Raw genomic sequence first — 19,638 nt, forward strand, 5'->3', positions numbered from 1 at the left:
AGGAGCTTCTCCTGAGTCTTCTGGGTCTAAATTGCCTTCAGCCCAAAACAATACCCATGTCAAAGTGGGACATTTTGGGGAGTCATGTTCCCCTTGCCCTCACTTCTCTTGAAACATACTAAAGGTCTTCTTTACGTTTGACGAAACCAGAGCTCAGAGGCAGAGAACTTGTCTCCTATGTCCGATTACCACCAGCTCCCCATCACTGCATTGCTTCATAGAACTTAACTCCCAGGTCCAAGAGTGGATGGACATTCCTGACGGCTTCGTGTCTTGTTTCCTCAGCAGACTGGAGCCTCCTCAGCTGTGTCTAGATGCTGTGTCAGTACGTTCACCAGTTCGGTTGGAAGCTGGTCCGCAGGCGGCCACTGGAGCCCCAGGAGAAGTCTGAGAGCCGCAGAGCTCCTCTGAACACCCTTGACCTGGTGATCTTGGGTGTAGGCAAGATCCTGAGAGCTGCCATCTACATCCTGATTGGTAAAACGGTCAAGTATGTAACTGGACCAGCGATCGTCATCTGCTTCTTGGTGGCCGCCTTGTTTTCTCTCCTGTCAGGGTTCTGCTATGCCAAGTTATGGGCCCGGGTACCATGCTCCGGTTCTGTGTATCTCTACTGCTATGTCACGTGGGTCAGCTGTATGCCTTTATCACTGGCTGGAACCTCATCCTGTCCTTAGTCCTTGGTGAGATAATGGGATAAGCATGGTGTGCGGCTTGAGATTAGGTAACTAGAAGTGGGGATTGGGGTGTTTGCTCATTCATGAGCACATTTTTACTGACCTTGCAGGGGGAGGTAACAGTGGCAAGAAAACCCCACAGTTTCATTCTACTCAGCTCTCTCCTTCTTTCCTTAAACAATTGGACCAAGAATCCAGAAAGAAAGGGACCTATAGGGAGCGCGTGACGGGGAGGCATGGCCCACAGGCTCATCCCTTCGCCATATTGAAGTCTTTGCTCTGTTGTTGCCTTCACGGGATGTTCTCTTACACCTCAATTTAAAAATTCAACCCTCATCTTCCAGCCCTCCGTTTCTTACTGCCCTGTTTTCTTTTCTTACATAACATTGATTTCCTCTTCACATAGTAAATAGTTGACCTAAATTGTGAATCATCTGGGTCTTCTCTCCCGATCCCATGGGCAGGGGGGAGTGGAAAACATTTTCAGATTAGGTGTTTTGTCTGTTTCCCAAAAATTCATCTCATGGTGCATATTAGGAGTTCAATTAATGTCTGTTCCTTCTGCCACTGCAGGCACCACCATTTTGGCCAGGGCCTGGAGCTACATCTTTGACAACCTCATTGGGAACCACATCTCTCAGGCGTTACAAGGAACTTTCTCTCTACACGTGCCCCACTTCCTGGCCAAGTACCCAGACTTTCTGGCCTTGGCCCTGGTGCTGCTGTTCATGGGTAAGACTGGGCCCAGTGACCAGAGGGGAAGATCGCGGGGTGGAGGGGTGGGAAAGCCCGGGCAGCTGGGGAGCAAAATGGAAGGGGATTAGAACTGAAAAGCAGTGTCTAGGATGCGAGAGACAGGAAGGCAAGTCATCGGCCAATGTTTCCCACCCTTGGCGACACTGACATTTTGGGCTGGATCATTCTTGGTGTGGGGAGATGTCCTGTACATTTTAGGTTTTTTTTTTAAATATCATTGTCAGGTGTTGAGTAGCACCCCTGGCCTTTATTCATGAGATACAGGTGATTCCCACCCTCCAGACTGTCTCCAGACATTGCCAACAGTCCCCTGGGGAATTATTTCTTAGTGTGAATTATTATAAAGTCATCCCCTCGTGAGAATTATTTACTTAGACTGACATGTTTCTTTCTCTTTACTGAGACCAAAGACGTGTTTTTAACTGAAAGGAAATTCATATAACATAAAGTTATCCATCTACGATTCTTTACCAACTTTACTGAAACATAATTGACGTGCAACATTGGTTAAGATGTATACGGCGTCGTGATTTGGTAGACCTGCGTATCGTGAGATAATGGCCACAGTTAGAGATGAACCACCTTAAAGCGTACAAGTCAGGGGCAATTAGTCTAGTACATTCACAGTGCTGTATGACAATCACCTCCATCTAGTTTCAAATATTTTCATCACAACGAAAAAGAAACCCGGTATCCACTGAGCAGTCACTGTCCATCTCCCCCGTCTCAATCCCCAGCTAGTCTGGCAACCCCTGGTCTACTTTCCGTGTCTGTGGACTTAGTTACCTAGGATGTCTCATTTCCCATCTTTTCCACAGGACTACAGGTGCTGGGGGTTCGTGACTCGGCTCTGTTTAACAAAGTGCTCACAGGCATCAACATTTTGGTTCAAAGCCTCATCATCCTCTCTGGCTTCATTAAGGGAGGCCTGCACAATTGGCAGTTCACGGAACAGGACTACACACGGAACACGTCTGAATCCAGTGGCACCGCTAGGTTAGGAGGGTACCTTGGGCCATTCTAATGCTCGGTGTGGGGGATGGTTTATGCAGAGCTGCGACTCTGGTGGGGACTACAGAGATCTGAACTGATAGACTCAGTTAATGGCATGTTGGAGCCCAGGACTCATGATATTAACCAAGGAGCTCAGAGATGGCTGAACAACCTCCCCCATGTTCTTCCTCATTCCTTCTCTCACCATAGGTTGGGCCCTCTGGGTTCTGGAGGGTTTGTGCCTTTTGGCTTTGATGGGGTTCTCCACGGAGCGGTTCTATGCTTCTACACATTTGTTGGCTTTGACGCCGTTGTCTCTAGAGGTAACCTGGTCCCTGTGTGTCCCCATCTGGGCCACAGCCTAGGCTGCCCTTGGACACAGGTATCACTTGGAGGTTACAGAGGAAAGGGGATTTTGCACTTTCACCCCAGTGCGTATCCCTGACCCAGTACTTCCTCCCAACCTGCAGGTGAAGAAGCCCTGAATCCTCAGTGGTCCATCCCCGTGGGCATCACGTTCTCCATCTTCGTCTGTTTTTTGGCCTATTTCGGTGTCTCAGCATCCCTCACCCTCCTCCTGCCCTACTACCAGATTCAGCCTGACAACCCCTTATCACAGACATTTCTGCACGGTGGGCGGATTTCTGCCAGATACGTCCTGAGTGTGGGCATCATTTGTGCTGTTACGTACAGGTCAGTATCTTGGCTTTCTCCCCATCTCCTGTCAGATGCCAGTCCCATCCCTTGGGATTGAGAAACCAGGTGGAAAGGCACCTTACCCCGTGTAGACCAGGGAGCAGACGCCCCGGTCTCTCCTGCTTCTGCACCGTCTCACACACGCTCCCACTTTCTCTTCCAGACTCCACAGTGCCATGTTCCCCATGTCTCAGGTGATCTATGCGATGGCAGAGGACGGGCTCCTTTTCGGGGACTTGCCCAGGTCCGTGCCTGCACAGGCGCCCCCATTATGGCCATCATGTCTTCCGGAAACCTCGCAGGTGAATAAACAAAACCCACTCCTTCCTTGATCGACTTTTTTAACTTGGATATTTCCAGTGGTTTCTCGCTTCCTCCTTCCATCTTGATTGTGCCCTCCATTCTAGGGGTCATGGCATTACTCTTCGAGCTCAGTGATCTTGTGGACTTCTTGTCGGTTGTGACCCTGCTTGCTTACACTCTCATGGCATTTTCCGTCCTTGTCCTCAGGTAAGACTCCACTACACCTTGACCGGGGGCCTTGGACTCATGGAGATGAATCACCTTCCTCCTTCATGCTGCTTTCTAAATGTCCTTCTAGATTTAAGACAAGAAAGTGGTGGCATAGGCTATGTAATGTTGGCTGAGTAGGGGCTGCTGTTAATATTACCTTGTTGTTGTTCAGTCCTTAAGTCTTGACCAACTCTTTGCCACCCCATGGACTGCATCATGCCAGGCTTATCTGTCCTTAAATATCTCCTGGAGCTTGCTCAGATTCATGTCCATCAAGTCAGTGATGCCATCCAACCATCTCATCCTCTGTCACCCACTTCTCCTCCTGCCCTCAATCTTTCCCAGTATCATGGTCTTTTCCATTGAGTCAGCTCTTCACATCAGGTGACCAAAGTATTAGAGCTTCAACTTCAGCATCAGTCTCTCCAATGAATATTCAGGGTTAATTTCCTTTAGGATTGGCTGGTTGGATCTCCTTGCAGTCCAAGTGACTCTCAAAGTCTTCTCCAGCACCACAGTTCAAAAGCATCAGTTCTTCAGCACTCAGCCTTCTTTATGGTCCACCTATCACATCCATATGCAACTACTGGAAAAACCATAGCTTTGACTATATGTACCTTTGTCAGCAAAGTGATGTCTCTGCTTTTTAATATACTGTCTAGGTTTGCCATAGCTATTCTTCCAAGGAGCAAATGTCTTTTTTTTTTTTTTTTTTTCGATGGTTGCTTCTCATTTTATTTTTTTTTTCTAATTTTATTTTATTTTTAATCTTTACATAATTGTATTAGTTTTGCCAAATATCAAAATGAATCCGCCACAGGAGCAAATGTCTTTTAATTTCATGGCTGCAGTCACTGGCCACATTGATTTTGGAGCCCAAGAAAATAAAATCTAACACTGTTTCCACATTTTCCCCGTCTATTTGCCATGAAGTGATGGGACCAGATGCCATGATCTTAGTTTTTTGAATATTGAGCTTTAAGCCAAGTTTTTCACACTCCTCTTTCACTTTCATCAAGAAGCTCTTTATCTCCTCTTCACTTTCTGCCATTAAAATACTATCATCTGCATATCTGAGGTTGTTGATATTTCTCTGGGCAATCTTGATTCCAGCTTGTGATTCATCGAGCTCGTCATTTCTCATGATGTACTCTGCATAGAAGTTAAATAAGCAGGGTGACAATATACAGCCTTGATGTACTCCTTTCCCAATTTTGAACCAGTCCCTTGTTGCTGCTGCTGCTGCTAAGTCACTTCAGTCGTGTCCGACTCTGTTCGACCCCATAGACGGCAGCGCACCAGGCTCCCCCGTCCCTGGGATTCTCCAGGCAAGAACACTGGAGTGGGTTGCCATTTCCTTCTCCAATGCATGAAAGTGAAAAGTGAAAGTGAAGTCGATCAGTTGTGTCTGACCCTCAGCAACCCCATGGACTGCAACCTTCCAGGCTCCTCCATCCAAGGGATTTTCCAGGCAAGAGTACTGGAGTGGGGTGCCATTGTCCCTTGTTAATATTGCCTTAATATCTCATATTCAGGTACCAGTCACACCTGAAGGAGAATACAGAGGAGGAAATTGAGATGGAGCCTGAAGCTGAAGGAAGTCCTTTGGACTCTGTACCTGAAGCAGGAACCTCAAACATCCTGAAGAGTCTGTGGTTCCCTACCAGCACCACCCTCACACAGAAATATGGCCAGATTGTCTATGGGTGTGCCTTCGTGCTTGGTGAGCAGTGGAATTTCTCTTTGGTCATATTCTGATATTGACGGGATGGGTGGGAGTGTGTATTTTGTCAGTTGAGGAGTCTTGGAGATATGATGGCCCTTCCTGAGGTGGGCAGCCTGGGAAGGGATGTGACCCAAGGTCCTGACGTCTTTGTCTTCTGGGTCCAGCCTGTTCTCCTCCACCTTGGCCCTTGCAGTTCTCCTGCTGACCATCCTGAGCCTGATCCTGGCCCAGTGGCCCAGACATGTGTTCTCTGGAGACCCTGTGCTCACAACAGTGGCTGTGCTGCTGCTGCTGCTCATCACTGGGGTCATGGCCATCATCTGGAGGCAGCCCCAGGACCCCTCTCCTCTTTATTTTAAGGTAGGTGACCTTGGGAGTTCCTTGGTGGTCCAGTGGTTAGGACTCTGCACCTTCACTGCCCTGGGCCCAGGCTCAATCCCTGGTCAGGGAACTAAGATCCCACAAGCCACATGACATGCCCCTCCCCAAAAAAAGTAGGTTATTATATGTCCCCAAACTGTCCACCTTGAGTGAATGAAGTCTGCAGGCTTTGAGGTCTGAACACTCTATGATGGACCAGGGAAAGGGGAGGGCTTGCTAAAACAGTGGACTCTTCCCTGATCCACACTCAGTGCTTTACAAACCCCCTCTCAGTAGACACTGAGCACACAGCCTGAATAGGACTGTCTTCCTCCCCACTGGGGTAGGGTGTGCCTTTCAGACGTCTGGGCTGTGCTCAGGGATGAACTGACTCTGCCCACAGGTCCCTGCTCTGCCTGTCCTCCCACTGGTGAGCACCTTTGTGAACATTTACTCTATGATGAGGATGACCACTGTGACCTGGGCCCTATTTGGCATCTGGATGGTGATTGGTAAGTGATTTTCTGGGATAAAGAGGCTCCTTGAGGGGTTAAACCCAGTCCTCTTCCTACTGCCTCTGCCTTAAACTGTCAGACACCATAACAGGAGGCCTACTGGGCATTTCTAAGTGGGGTGAGCACTTTCCTTCCCTTCTCATCGTCTCATTTCCCTGCTAGGATTTGTCATATACTTTGGGTACGGGATCCGACACAGCTTGGAGGAGAACAACGAGCCACAGCCACCAGCCTCCGCTCCCCAGACTTGAGAAAAACATCCCTGGTGCTGAGTCATCTTAACCACAGGAAACAGATGCTGTTGGAATCCCTCCATGCACTGGAGGGTCTGCTGGTTCAAGGGGCACTGTGAGCCTCAATGGAGCATGAGGGTGAAATGCATTTGGAGCCACGTATTCATTGCCAGTGGACAAAATGACTTTTATGTTGTTTAAGTTTTAAGTAGATTTTTAAAACCATAACATACACACAGAAAAGTGTGTGCTTCATAAGTGTGCAGCAAGATGGATTTTCACAAAGTACAACAGTGTAACCAGCAACCAGGGGAAGAAATAAAATATTAACCTGGCACATGAGAAACAACTCCTTGTACCCATTTCCAGCAAGAACACAGAGATGGGCGCAGGAGAAGGAAACACAGGTAACTGTGTATTGTGTCAAGAGTTGCCCTTTAAATATTAGGTCACCATTAAGTTGGAAAGGGCTGCTCTGGTGGCTCAGATGGTAAAGAATCTTCCTGCAATGCAGGAGACCCAGCTTCAATCCCTGGGTCAGGAACATCCCCTGAAGAAGGGCATGGCAATCCACTCCAGTGTTCTTGCCTGGAGAATTCCATGGACAGAGGAGCCTGGCGGGCTATGGTCCACAAGGTTGCAAAGAGTCAGACACTACTGAGCTACTAACACTAATTAACTAATAAGTTGAAAGTAAAAGGAAGGGAACAGATACATTGTACAGAGTAACACAAAAAAGCTGCGGTAGCTATATTAATATCAAAGTAGATTTTGAGAAAAAGAATAAAAAGAGATAAATAAAGGACATTTAATCAGGATAACAGAAAATGATCGTTTATCTTTTCCCCAGGTTTACTGAGATTTAGTTTAACATGGTTTAAATGATCATTTTTCTTTACTTTTCTGTCATCACAGACCCTTACAATCACACAATAAAGTTGATGACAAAAAGTTCTTAATTGGGAAAAAAAAGAAAAGAAAACTCCTGCATTGCCAGAGGTGGGGGAAGGGAGTAGGAAGTAATGGTTTATAGATAAATGGTTACAGTTGGGTAGAACTAAAAGATATAAAGGGACTTTATATATAGATATATAGGACTTCCCTGTGGTGTTGGAGAAGACTCTTGAGAGTCCCTTGGACTGCAAGGAGATCCAACCAGTCCATCCTAAAGGAGATCAGTCCTGGGTGTTCATTGGTAGGACTGATGCTACAGCTGAAACTCCAATACTTTGGCCACCTCATGCGAAGAGTTGACTCATTGGAAAAGACCCTGATGCTGGGAGGGATTGGGGGCATGAGGAGAAAGGGACGACAGAGGATGAGATGGATGGATGGCATCACCAACTCGATGGACATGAGTTTGGGTAAACTCTGGGAGTTGGTGATGGACAGGGAGGCCTGGTGTGCTGCGATTCATGGGGGTCACAAAAAGTCACACACGACTGAGCGACTGAACTAACTGACTGAGGGCTTCCCTGGTGGCTCAGACGGTAAAGCATCTGCCTGCAATGCAGGAGACCCGGGTTCAATCCCTGTGTTGGGAAGATTCCCTGGAAAAGGAAATGGCAACCCATTCCAGTATTCTTGCCTGGAAAATCCTATGGACAGAGGAGCCTGGTAGGCTACATTTGTAGCCTGGAGTGACTTCACTTTGACTTTTCACTTTAATGCTTTGGGGAAGGAAATGGCAACCCACTCCAGTATTCTTGCCTGGAGAATCCCAGGGACAGGGGAGTCTGGTGGGCTGCCGTCAATGGGGTCGCACAGAGTCAGACACAACTGAAGCGACTTAGCAGCAGCAGCAGGCTCACAAAGAGTTGGACACGACTGGGCAACTTTACTTAGGGCTCCCCTGGAGGTCCAGTGGTTAAGACTCTCTGCTTCCATTGCTGGGGGCACAGGTTTGATCCCTGGTTGGGGAACTAAGACCCCACATACTACACAATGTGGCCAAAATAAAGTTAAACTAGAAAGATAAAAAGTTGTTGCTGCAGAACAGAATGCACGGAATCAACATTATAGACACTGAAGATGTTGGTAATAATGAAGTATTGTTTGTGAGAATGAACAGCAGCACTAGAGTGAAGAGGGTATGGCAGTCAAGAAACAATATAGCAAAGCTAGTAGATGAATTAAAAAGTAGATGGAGGAGGATTAACAGAATTAGTGGCAAGTTCTACTGAAATTACAGGGTTCAGTTCAGTCGCTCAGTCATGTCCGACTCTGCAACCATAGACTCCAGGCTTCCCTGTCCATCAACAACTCCTAGAACTTGCTCAAACTCATGTCCATGTAGTCGGTGACGCCATCCAACCATTTCCTCCTCTGTCGTCCCCTTCTTCTCCTGCCTTCAATCTTTCCCAGCATCAGAGTCTTTTCCAATGAGTCAGTTCTTCGCATCAGGTGGCCAAAGTATTGGAGCTTCAGCTTCAGCATCCCCAGTGGCTCAGACAGGAAAGAATCTGCCAGCAATGCAGCAGACCCAGGTTCGATCCCTGAGTTAGGAAGATTCCCCAGAGGAGGAAATGGCAACCCACTCCAGTATTCTTACCTGGAGAATTCCATGGACAGTCCAGAGGAGCCTGGTGGGCTACAGTTCATAGACTTGCAAAGAGTTGGACGAAATTACAGGGTTAGGATATAATGAATGAAAACTGGAACTGTTAGGTGAAACTTAGGAGGAACAGGTTGGCATCACCTGATCATCATTCCTCCCTTACTGATGTGAGACAACTGGATATCCTGGGCCGTTAATACCCAATGCGCTATGATAGGCAATGCAGAACACTGCCCATGAAAGAGACTTGATAAAAGCTGACCAGAATGTAGTCAAGTTTCTAGATCAACAATAGCTCATGACACACACAAGAGATAGATTCAGATTTCAACTGAGAATGCAGTCAGCCAAAACCAGAGTGTGGGAAAAATGGTGCACTGTTTATAACAATTAAATAATATGACCCAAAGTGGAGAGTTAATACAGGCGTACCCTGGAGATATCGCTGGTTTGATTCCAGACCACCATGATAAATAGAATATGGCAATGAAGGGAGTCACATACAATTTTTGTGGTTTCACAGTGCACACAAAAGTACAAAGTACATAAAAGTACACTGCAGTCTATTCAGTGTACTAGGACATTCTGTTTTAAAAAACAATATACATCCCTTCATTTAAAAAGACTTGATTGCTGGGAAGTCCCTGGCAGTCCGCTGGTTAGGACTCAGTGCTGTCACAGCCAGGGCCAGTTTCGATCCCCGGACAGGGAACTAAGATCCCACAAGCTGAACAACCAAAAACATATTTTATTGCTAAAAATGTTAACCATCATCTGACAACACAGTGTTGCCTCAAAACTTCAATTTGCAAAAAAAATGCAGCATGTGCAAAGCAGAAATAAATGACATACGCCTGTAACGGTGTATTGTGTATACATATTAAAATATATGTGTAATTAATACACATAAAATCTGTACACCTATAAAATATTATGTATAAAAAATATATTTTAATGTTCATCATTAATCTGAAATTTGCTATATGTAGGTGTCTTTTCTTTTTCTTGGACAATGGCTTGAATTTTATTCTTGTCCCTATTTCAGCTCCAGCCAGCCAGATAGCTTTCCTGAAAACAACAGAAATTTCAGGGACTTCCCTGGTGGTCCAGTGGTTAAGACTCCACACTCCCAGTGCAGGGGGCCCAGGTTTAATCCCTGGTCAGAGAACCAGATCCCACCTGCTGCAACAAAGATTGCATGCTGAAACTAAAGAGCCCGTGTGCTGCAACTCAGACCCAGTGCAGCCTATTAAGTTTAAAAATTAAAAAAAAAAGAAAATTTAAGTTTTTATATATAGACTGGATAAACAACAACGTCCTATTCTATAGTGCAGAGGACTACATTCAATATCCTATGACCGGACTTCCCTGGTGGCGCAGTGGTAAAGAATCTGCTTGCAATGCAGGAGACATGAGTTCGATCCCTGGTGCAGGAAGATCCCACATGCCACAGGGCAGCTAAACCCCTGGGCCACAACTACTGAGCCTGCGCTCTAGAGCCCTGGAGCCGCAACTACGGAGCCCTGTGCTGCAGCTGCTGAAGCCACGTGCCCTAGAGCCGGTGCTCCACAAGAGAAGCACCGCAGGGAAAAGCCCATGCCCCGCAACGAAGAGTACCCCCACTCACTGCAGCTAGAGAAAGCTTGGGCAGCAACAAAGACTCAGTGCTGTCAAAAATAAATACGTACATTTTTAGAATATCTATCCTATGACAAACCGTAGTGGGAAAGAACATTAAGAGACTATTTTGCTATAGCAGAAATTAACACATTGTAAATCAATTATACTTTCATAAAAAAAAAAAGAAAAGAAAAGAAAAATTACAAAATATAATAAAGTTATTCTTTCATGGTTCTGGAGGCCAGCAGTCCAAAACCAGTGTCACCGGGCTGAAACCAAGGTGTCGGCGGGACCACACACCCCCCTGAAGCTTCTAGGAGAAAAACTGGTCCTTGGCTTTTCCAGCTGCTGGAAGCTACTGGCCAGTGGCCGCTTCCTCCATCCTCACGGCCAGCGGCGTAGCATCTTCCAGTCCGTCTCGGTCCCATTTTCTCAGGTGCCTTGTATTTACTGACTCTCGCACCCCTCGGAGTCTGTACGTACTCTGTGCATTCCAGCCTCCTCTTCTTGTGAGGGCCTGTTCATCGTGGGTTAGTACCACCGTGAAAATCACAAAATGTTGTAGGTGGGTGTCTCAAGGTAAGTTTCGAAGGATTTTTCAAAATGATTATTATTGGTCTGGATTGATTAGGGGGATAAAAGAGTTGCAAAAGCAGGAGAGAGAGCAAATCGTGAACCTGTTATTCCACCGGAATTCCTAAAACGGGTGGTTGCCACAGGTAGCCAGGGGTCAGTGAATGTTTGTGAGCAGGGCGACAAGGTGAAGTAGGCGTCTGGGGAGGTGATTAAGCATCTTGTCTTCCCAGGGACAGTGATGCAAATGGAAAGGCAGTGATTTTTTACCTCTGTTTTCTTCCCCAGTACCTCCAGGGGGTTCCCTGTGTGTTGGGGGCCAGAGTGAGGTACTCCGCCCGTGACAAAGGTCATGAGGAAGGAGGCTCGACCTACGAAAAGGCGGGATCGAGCCTCAGGAGTCCCCCTGGAAATCCTCGAGCATCTACCCCCATAACCAGAGCCTGCCTACTTTGCTACTTTGTGCTCTCACCTACACCTCTGACTTTATGGGGGGCTGTCCCCCACCACCTCTTTCAGAGAAGGAGTTAACCTAGAGCTCCAGTTAATCAAAACTCCTGGGCGTGACAAGAGTGTTTTAACCTACAAACTCCTCTGAAGGTTCTCTGGCCTGCCTGACAGGCTTGTCCGGCCACATGTGATTGCTCACAGCCTCCCAACCGTGAGAGGCATAGGATGCTTTAAACCTTCTAAAAACAGGTTCCTTAGAAAAGTTAGAAAACTATTAGTATAAGTATAATGGGCTGATTAGAAATTGTGTTGGTGAAGGGTTTTTCATTTGTTGAGCCAATGTTTGTTGCTAAGTCTCCACATCCCCTGCCCTTACACACATTAATGAATATATAGAAGAAATAAGTATTAACCTTTGATATTAATCATGTTAGACCTTAGGCTAAGTAAATTCTTTCCTTAACTAAAACCCACTACACCCTCACCCTATAGGAATGTAACTTTATTTGGGTGGCGTCTGTTTTAAGAATAATCACCCCTGGAGAAATAAGTGTCATGGTTGACTGACCGCTGTCACAGGAGAGGGTCATAAATTGTCAGCAGGACCCCTGGCCAGAAGATGATGTAACACGCCTAAGACCTCTGTATACATTTGTATGAAGCACCTGACTTTGATAAAAGTCAGGACTGCTGACCCCACTTGACTTTGACATAACATCTCAGTGTATAAAAGTAGACCATGGAAAATAAAGAATTGGGATCAGTTTCTTGAAATACTGGTCTCCCCATGTCTCTCTCTCTCTCACTCTGGCTGAGTCTCCATCTGGAGTGCGGAACCCGCCATGCTTACTAATTATGCCTGGGCTTCTAAGATCCGACCGGGGAGGCCTCAGTGTCTCCTCTCCTTCGGGAGAACGGAAGGACGCCTGTGGCCTACATAAGTGGTGCAAACTTCTTGTCTTGAAGTTTTATTGGTCTCCCGAGTAAACCAAGCCACTCAGCCTCTTTTCTCCACTGAATTTTCCTACTGAGCTATCCTTACTCTATTACTCTTTATATCTTTAATTAATATCTAATTGAAGCTATTGTACCCTGACCCTCACCGACGCCGTCCCCGCTTCGAATACCCTGGATCAGCCGAGGCTGGACCCCGGCACCTGTGGGTCATGCCTCTGCTGCTGCTGCTGCTGCCAAGTCACTTCAGTCGTGTCTGACTCTGTGCGACCCCATAGACGGCAGCCCACCAGGCTCCCCCGTCCCTGGGATTCTCCAGGCAAGAACACTGGAGTGGGTTGCCATTTCCTTCTCCAGTGCATGAAAGTGAAGTCGCTCAGTCGTGTCCGACTCCCAGTGACCCCATGGACTGCAGCCTACCAGGCTCCTCCATCCATGGGATTTTCCAGGCAAGAGTACTGGAGTGGGGTGCCATTGCCTTTTCCCGGGTCATGCCTCAGGGACCCAGAAAACTTTGAAAACTTCTAATTATCCCTAAGGGACTGATTAACTCAATTTCCTTCAAACTCTGCTCGAGGGAATGCGTGTAGGGGCTAAAGTTGTGGGGAGAGTTGCCTTTTTCCCACCCTTGTCACTTCCCCCCAAAGAATGGAATATGGGGACTTTCCTGGTGGTCCGGAGGCTAAGACTCTGTGCATCCCGGTGCAGGAGGCCCTGGTTCAACCCCTGATCAGGGAACTAGGTCCTACATGCCACAGCGAAAGCTCTCCCATGCCGTAACTAGGACCTGACAAAAAGAATGGAAAATGACCAGTCTCCATAATTTAATTTTCTATTCTCTCACTTGTTTTTCAGTAGAATGATGAGTCCAAAATAAACAAATAAACAAAAAAAATCACTGGACTTAGGGAATTGGTATTTGTTTATTCCTCTTGCATGTCCAAGTTTTAGCTCTGTAATAATCACCAGAGTGATAGTCTATGGATAGCATTAAAATCCCCTAGAGTGGGTGTGTGTAAATTTTCAGCCACCAGGCTACATCTCTTTTTTTCCAAAAATATCTCAATCAGGACTTACTTGGTGAAAAAACATTTTTAAGTGATCAGTGGTAGAATTTCCCTGGCAGTCCAGTGGTTAGGGCTCCACACTTAACGCGGAGGGCTCGGGTTCAACACTTGGTCAGGGAACTAAGATCCCACATGCCATAAGGCATGGCCAAAAAACTAAAAATTTTTTTAGAAAGGACTTCGTTGGTGATTCAGTAGTTAAGACCCTGGTCAGGGAAATTCCACTTGCCATGCAGTACAGCAAAATATGTATATGTATGTGAAAATATGTTAGTCATTCAGCTGTGTCCAACTCTTTGCAACCCCATGAACTGCAGCCCACCGGGCTCCTCTATCCATGGAATTCTCCAGGCGAGAATACTGGAGTGGGTTGCCATTCTCTTCTCCAGGAGATCTTTCCCACCAAGGGATCGAACCTGGGTCTCCTGCATTGCAGGCAAATACATATACATATACATATAAAATCTCAATCAATCATCATTTGGGGGAATTGATTCTTACCAATATATTACAGACAATGAGGGCTGTCCTCTACCTATTTGCTTCCTGAAAATGTTCTATCTTAGGTGGGTACCTGGCTACTCAGAATAAATACTACATTTCCCAGCATCCTTTGCAGGTGGGTATGGCCACTTGAACAGGTTCTAGCCAATCAGGTGTGGGCTGCAGTGTCTTGCCTGCTCCAAGTTCATCCCTTAAAAAGAAAGCTTCTTCCCTTGTTCCTATCTCTTCCACTTTGCTGATTGGAATATGGTCATATTTGGTGAGCCATCCTGAATCACACTGCCCACATTCTCTTCATCTCCCGTTTAGAACTCACTCTATGGTGTCTGGTAAGAAATCAAAAGTGTAAGCCTAAGGGAAAATATTCAAGAGTTTGAAATGGACTGAAAATCTGACTGAGTGTCTTCAGTGAAAACAAGCACATCCATTTGGCTTATTTGATCCTTTGGGTGTCTGGGACTTTCTAAATCTTTGAGCTACTTCCACCCTTTATTTTTATTTATTTATTTACTGTTGATCGTGTCGGGTCAGGTCTTACTTGCCCAGTGGCACGTGGGATCTTAGTTCCCTGACCAGGGGTCAAACCTGCTCCCCCTGCGTTGTAAGGCTTGTTCGTCACCACTGAACCACGAGAGAAGTCCCACACTTTATCTATCCATCTACGAAGGACATTTCAGTTGCTTGCATGTCTTTATGGCCACTCATACTTGAACCCCATATTTACATGCGTTGAGTAACAACACGCATCCCAATTTTAGAAATGCTGAAGTTGAAAAAAATTATGCTTGCAGAAAAACTTTCCATCCAGTTAGTGTTAGGAAAAATTTAACGATTCAAAGTGAGTACTTAAGACTCAGGATCAGTGCTAGCCCTCCTGATAACTCTGTAATGTCTCACACCTGAAGGTACTCAAGAGATTTGATGAAACACGAGGCAAGTTAGGAGTCAGCTTTTACAAAAGAGCAGATAGAGGCTTTAGTTACCTAGTGAATAGGACCTGCAAATCAGAAAGAATTTTACCTAATTGCCTAACAGTCGATTAGGGCAAGAGAAATTTATTTAGTTTTGAGATTTCTAGGATGGGGGCAATCAAATTTTGAATTATTTTCCACGGGGACTATGAAGAGTGCCCCTGTTTTAATGTTATACAGGGACCTCTGACCTCTGTCTCAGGGCACCGAGCCACCACAGGCCCGAGACTGCAGAGGACTTCTGTCACCACGAGAGGGCGCTCCAACACAACAGGCGCGGACACAGCCGGGCTTGCATCACGAGGAAGGGAAATTAACCAGGTGTTTCCTGTAATTTTTTTAACTGAAGTATAGTTGATTTATAAGGCTTCCCTGGTGGCCTTTTTTGAGTTTTATAGGGGGACCTGTGACCGCTATCTCAGGGCGCCAAGCCTGGCCTGGCCTGAGACTGCAGAGAACTCCTGTTGCCACCAGAGGGCGCGCCAACACGACAGACGTCAGCAAAGCCCGCCTTAACGCCAAGAAGAGGGGAAACTAACGCCTGTTGCCAATACATTTCCTTTTTTAACTGAAATGTAGTTGATACACAATACTGTGGTATTTCAGGTGACAGCAGGTTAATTCACATTTACGTGTTTACATATATGTACTCTTTCATATTTTATTCTTTTTAATTATAGGATTATTAAAAGACATTAAATACAGGCCACTGTGCTATAGAGTAAACTCTTCATCTCCATGTTATGTACAGTATTGTGTGTCTGCTAATCCCAGATTCCTAATGTGTCCCTCCCTCCATTTCCACCTTTGGTAACCATATGTTGTTTTCTGTGTTTGTGACTCTGTTTTGTACAGAGATTATTTGCATTATTTTTTAGATCACACATATACGTGATACCAATATAATATTTGTCTTTCCATTTCTGCCTTACTTCGCTTACTATGAAAATCTCTAGGCTAAGTCGCTTCAGTCGTGTCCGACTCTGTGCGACCCCATAGACGGCAGCCCACCAGGCTCCGCCGACCCTGGGATTGTCCAGGCAAGAACACTGGAGTGGGTTGCCATTTCCTTCTCCAATGCATGAAAGTGAAAAGTGAAAGGGAAGCCGCTCAGTCGTGTCCGACTCTTCGCGGCCCCATGGACTGCAGCCCACCAGGCTCCTCCGTCCATGGGATTTTCCAGGCGAGAGTGCTGGAGTGGGGCGCCACTGCCTTCTCCACTAGGTCCATCCACGTGGCTGCAAACGGCAGTACTTCGTTCTTTTTAGTGGCTGAGGAATATGCCACTGGACATATATACCACTTATCTACTCATCCATGAAGGACATTTCAGTTGCTTCCATGTCTTTATGGCCACTTCTTGAACCCCAATAGTAAGGTGCCTTCTGTGACAACATGCAACCCAATTTTGGAAACGCTAAAGTTGAGAAAGAATGTGCATGTAGACAAACTGCCCATCCAGCTAGTTTTAGAAACTAAAACAATAAATAAAGCTTGAACAGTGACTACTCTGTTAATTAAAAAAAAAAAAAAGAAAGGAATTCTACTGTTCAAAGTGAGTACTTAAGAGCCTTGGGACCCGTGCTAGCCCTCCTGATACCCCGCTAACGCCCCACACTTGAAAGCGCTCAAGAGATCTGATGAAACACGAGGGAATCTAAGGGTCAGCTTTTGCATATGAGCAGATGGAGGCTTAACTTACCTAGTTAAAGTACCTGCAAATCAGAAAGAATCGTATCTTCGTTGCCCAGTTCTCCATTAAGCAAGGGAATTTTTTTTTCAATTTGGAGCTTCCATAGATGGTGCTAATAAAATTTTGAATTATTTTCCACGGGGACTATGAAGAGTGCCCCTGTTTTAATATTATACAGGGACCTCTGACCTCTGTCTCAGGGCACCGAGCCACCACAGGCCCGAGACTGCAGAAGACTTCTGTCACCACGAGAGGGCGCTCCAACACAACAGGCGCGGACACAGCCGGGCTTGCATCATGAGGAAGGGAAATTAACCAGGTGTTGCCTGTACTTTTTTTTAAATTGAAGTCTAGTTGATTTATAGGGCTTCCCTGGTCTCAACTAGTAAAGAATCCGCCTGCAATGTGGGAGACCTGGGTTCGATCCCTGGGTTGGGAAGACCCCTGGGGGCAAGGCTCCCCACTCCAGTATTCTGGCCTGGAGAATTCCAAGGACTGTATAGTTCATGGGGTTGCAAAGAGTCGGAAACGACTGAGAGACTGAGCGACTGCGTTGATTTACAACGTTATGTTAGTTTCTGGTATTCAGCAAAGTGATTCAAATATAAATATATCTATTCCTTTTTTCTGTTCTTTTTTCATTATGGGTTACTGTTATGCTATATAGTAAATCCCTATTTATTTATTTTATGTATGACTGTATCTGTTAATCCCAAGCAATGAATTTCTCCCTTCATCGTTTCCCTCTTTGGTAACCATATGTTGTTTTCTGTGTTTGTGATTGTTTTGTAGAGATTTGCATTATTTTTAGATCACACATATATGTGATACCAATATAATATTCATCTTTCCATTTCTGCCTTACTTCGCTTACTATGAGCAAAAATCTCGAGGTCCAATCACGTTGCTGCAAACGACAGTCGTTCTTTTTAGTGGCTGAGGAATATGCCACTGGACATATATACCACTTATCTACTCATCCATGAAGGACATTTCAGTTGCTTCCATGTCTTTATGGCCAATTCTTGAACCCCAATAGTAAGGTGCCTTCTGTGACAACATGCAACCCAATTTTGGAAACGCTAAAGTTAAGAAAGAATGTGCATGTAGACAAACTGCCCATCCAGCTAGTTTTAGAAACTAAAACAATAAATAAAGCTTGAACAGTGACTACTCTGTTAATTAAAAAAAAAAAAGAAATTCTACTGTTCAAAGTGAGTACTTAAGAGCCTTGGGACCCGTGCTAGCCCTCCTGATACCCCTCTAACGCCCCACACCTGAAAGTACTCAAAAGAGTTGATGAAACACGAGGGAATCTAAGCGTCAGCTTTTGCATATGAGCAGTGGAGGGTTAAGTTACCTCGTTAAAAGTACCTGCAAGTCTGAAAAAATTGTATCATCATTGCCCAGCAGCTGATTAAGACAAGAGAAAATTTTTTCAATTTGGATCTTCCATGGATGGTGGTAATCATATTTTGAATGATTTTCCAAGGAGACTATGAAGAGTGCCTCTGTAAAATTTTAATTTTATAGGAGGACCTCAGTCTCCGCGCGCCAAGCCAGGACTCATGGAAAACGGCAGAGGATGTGTTAGACCACCAGAGGGCGCTCCGGCACCGCAGGAGCGAGGAAAGCCAGTCTTGCAGCGGAAGTGAAACCGATCAAGTGTTGCCTGTAATCAGATGGTAAAGCGTCTGCGGGAGACCCGGGTTCAGTCCCTGGGTTGGGAAGCTCTCCTGGAGAAGGAAATTGCAACCCATTCCAGTACTCTTGCCTGGAAAATCCCATGGACGAAGGAGCCTGGTAGGCTACAGTCCATGGGGTCGCAAAGAGTCGGACATGACTGAGCGACTTCACTTTTCACTTTCTGAGTCGTTGAGTGAGAGCAAATAGAAACAATCTCAACGGACAGTGGCTTTTCCCCACCAGGCCGCAGAGTAGAAAAGTTCGGATATCTTAGTAACACATTGAGAAATACAAGTGTAAGGATTGCATTGTTCTCTTAGCAGAAGGGAAAAAAAAAAACAAAAACAAAAAACCTCTGAATTGTGAAAACCCAGCCATTACCAGTTAGAGGGTAAAGCAAGTTCACAAGGTCGGGGGTCAGTTTGGAAATTAAGATGGTCAGGAGTCTAAGATCCTCCGCGGGGGTCCCATACATATTAGCCAGCTTTTTGTGTAGCGTTTTCAATGCTGATGAATACAATGTGTAAATTAAAGGCAAGGCAAGCAAATAGCGTCTTAGTTTGGAAGGAGGAAGGGGGAAACAGAAACACCAGCTAAAAAGTGTCCATTCTTCTTTTACGAGCTCATGGCCGTATCAAATAGTGCACTGTGCTACCTGGAGATCACCACCCAGGTGTGTGAGCCAGGGGCACGGTTTCCTCAGACAATCCCCATGGGAGTCAGTTAGGAAGAAAAGTCAGAGTTTTGCATCCGGCTAGGAGACAAAACCGGAGAAGGCAATGGCACCCCACCCCAGTACTCTTGCCTGAAAACTCCCATGGACAGAGGAGCCTGGTAGGCTGCGGTCCATGGGGTCGCTAAGAGTCGGTTATGACTGAGCGACTTCATTTTCACTTTTCACTTTCATGCATTGGAGAAGGAAATGGCAACCCACTCCAGTGGTCTTGCCTGGAGAATCCCAGGGACAGGGGAGCCTGGTGGGCTGCCGTCTCTGGGGTCGCACAGAGTGGGACAAGACTGAAGCGACTTAGCAGCAGCAGCAGGAGACAAAACGCATTGTGGCAGCGTTGCCACCAGCCTGACCACAGCATTCT

General features: G+C 46.0%; 1 protein-coding gene across 1 annotated transcript in view; it reads left to right on the forward strand.

Annotated features, from left to right (window-relative positions):
• The first annotated feature begins 314 nt into the window (after nt 1-314).
• The window catches only part of LOC109571844 (cationic amino acid transporter 3-like), a 37,608-nt gene continuing 18,284 nt past the window's right edge, over nt 315-19,638 (forward strand). The window contains 15 exon segments of the mRNA XM_070770258.1: nt 315-624; nt 627-683; nt 1,251-1,409; nt 2,252-2,429; nt 2,637-2,749; nt 2,897-3,119; nt 3,286-3,344; nt 3,347-3,424; nt 3,530-3,632; nt 5,171-5,358; nt 5,555-5,721; nt 6,125-6,233; nt 6,399-6,483; nt 10,130-10,167; nt 10,992-11,121. Of these exon segments, the coding sequence (XP_070626359.1) occupies nt 315-624; nt 627-683; nt 1,251-1,409; nt 2,252-2,429; nt 2,637-2,749; nt 2,897-3,119; nt 3,286-3,344; nt 3,347-3,424; nt 3,530-3,632; nt 5,171-5,358; nt 5,555-5,721; nt 6,125-6,233; nt 6,399-6,483; nt 10,130-10,167; nt 10,992-11,121 (1,997 nt within the window).

This window comes from Bos indicus, chromosome 18 (genome assembly GCF_029378745.1).
Source record: "Bos indicus isolate NIAB-ARS_2022 breed Sahiwal x Tharparkar chromosome 18, NIAB-ARS_B.indTharparkar_mat_pri_1.0, whole genome shotgun sequence".
Classification (NCBI taxonomy): domain Eukaryota; kingdom Metazoa; phylum Chordata; class Mammalia; order Artiodactyla; family Bovidae; genus Bos; species Bos indicus.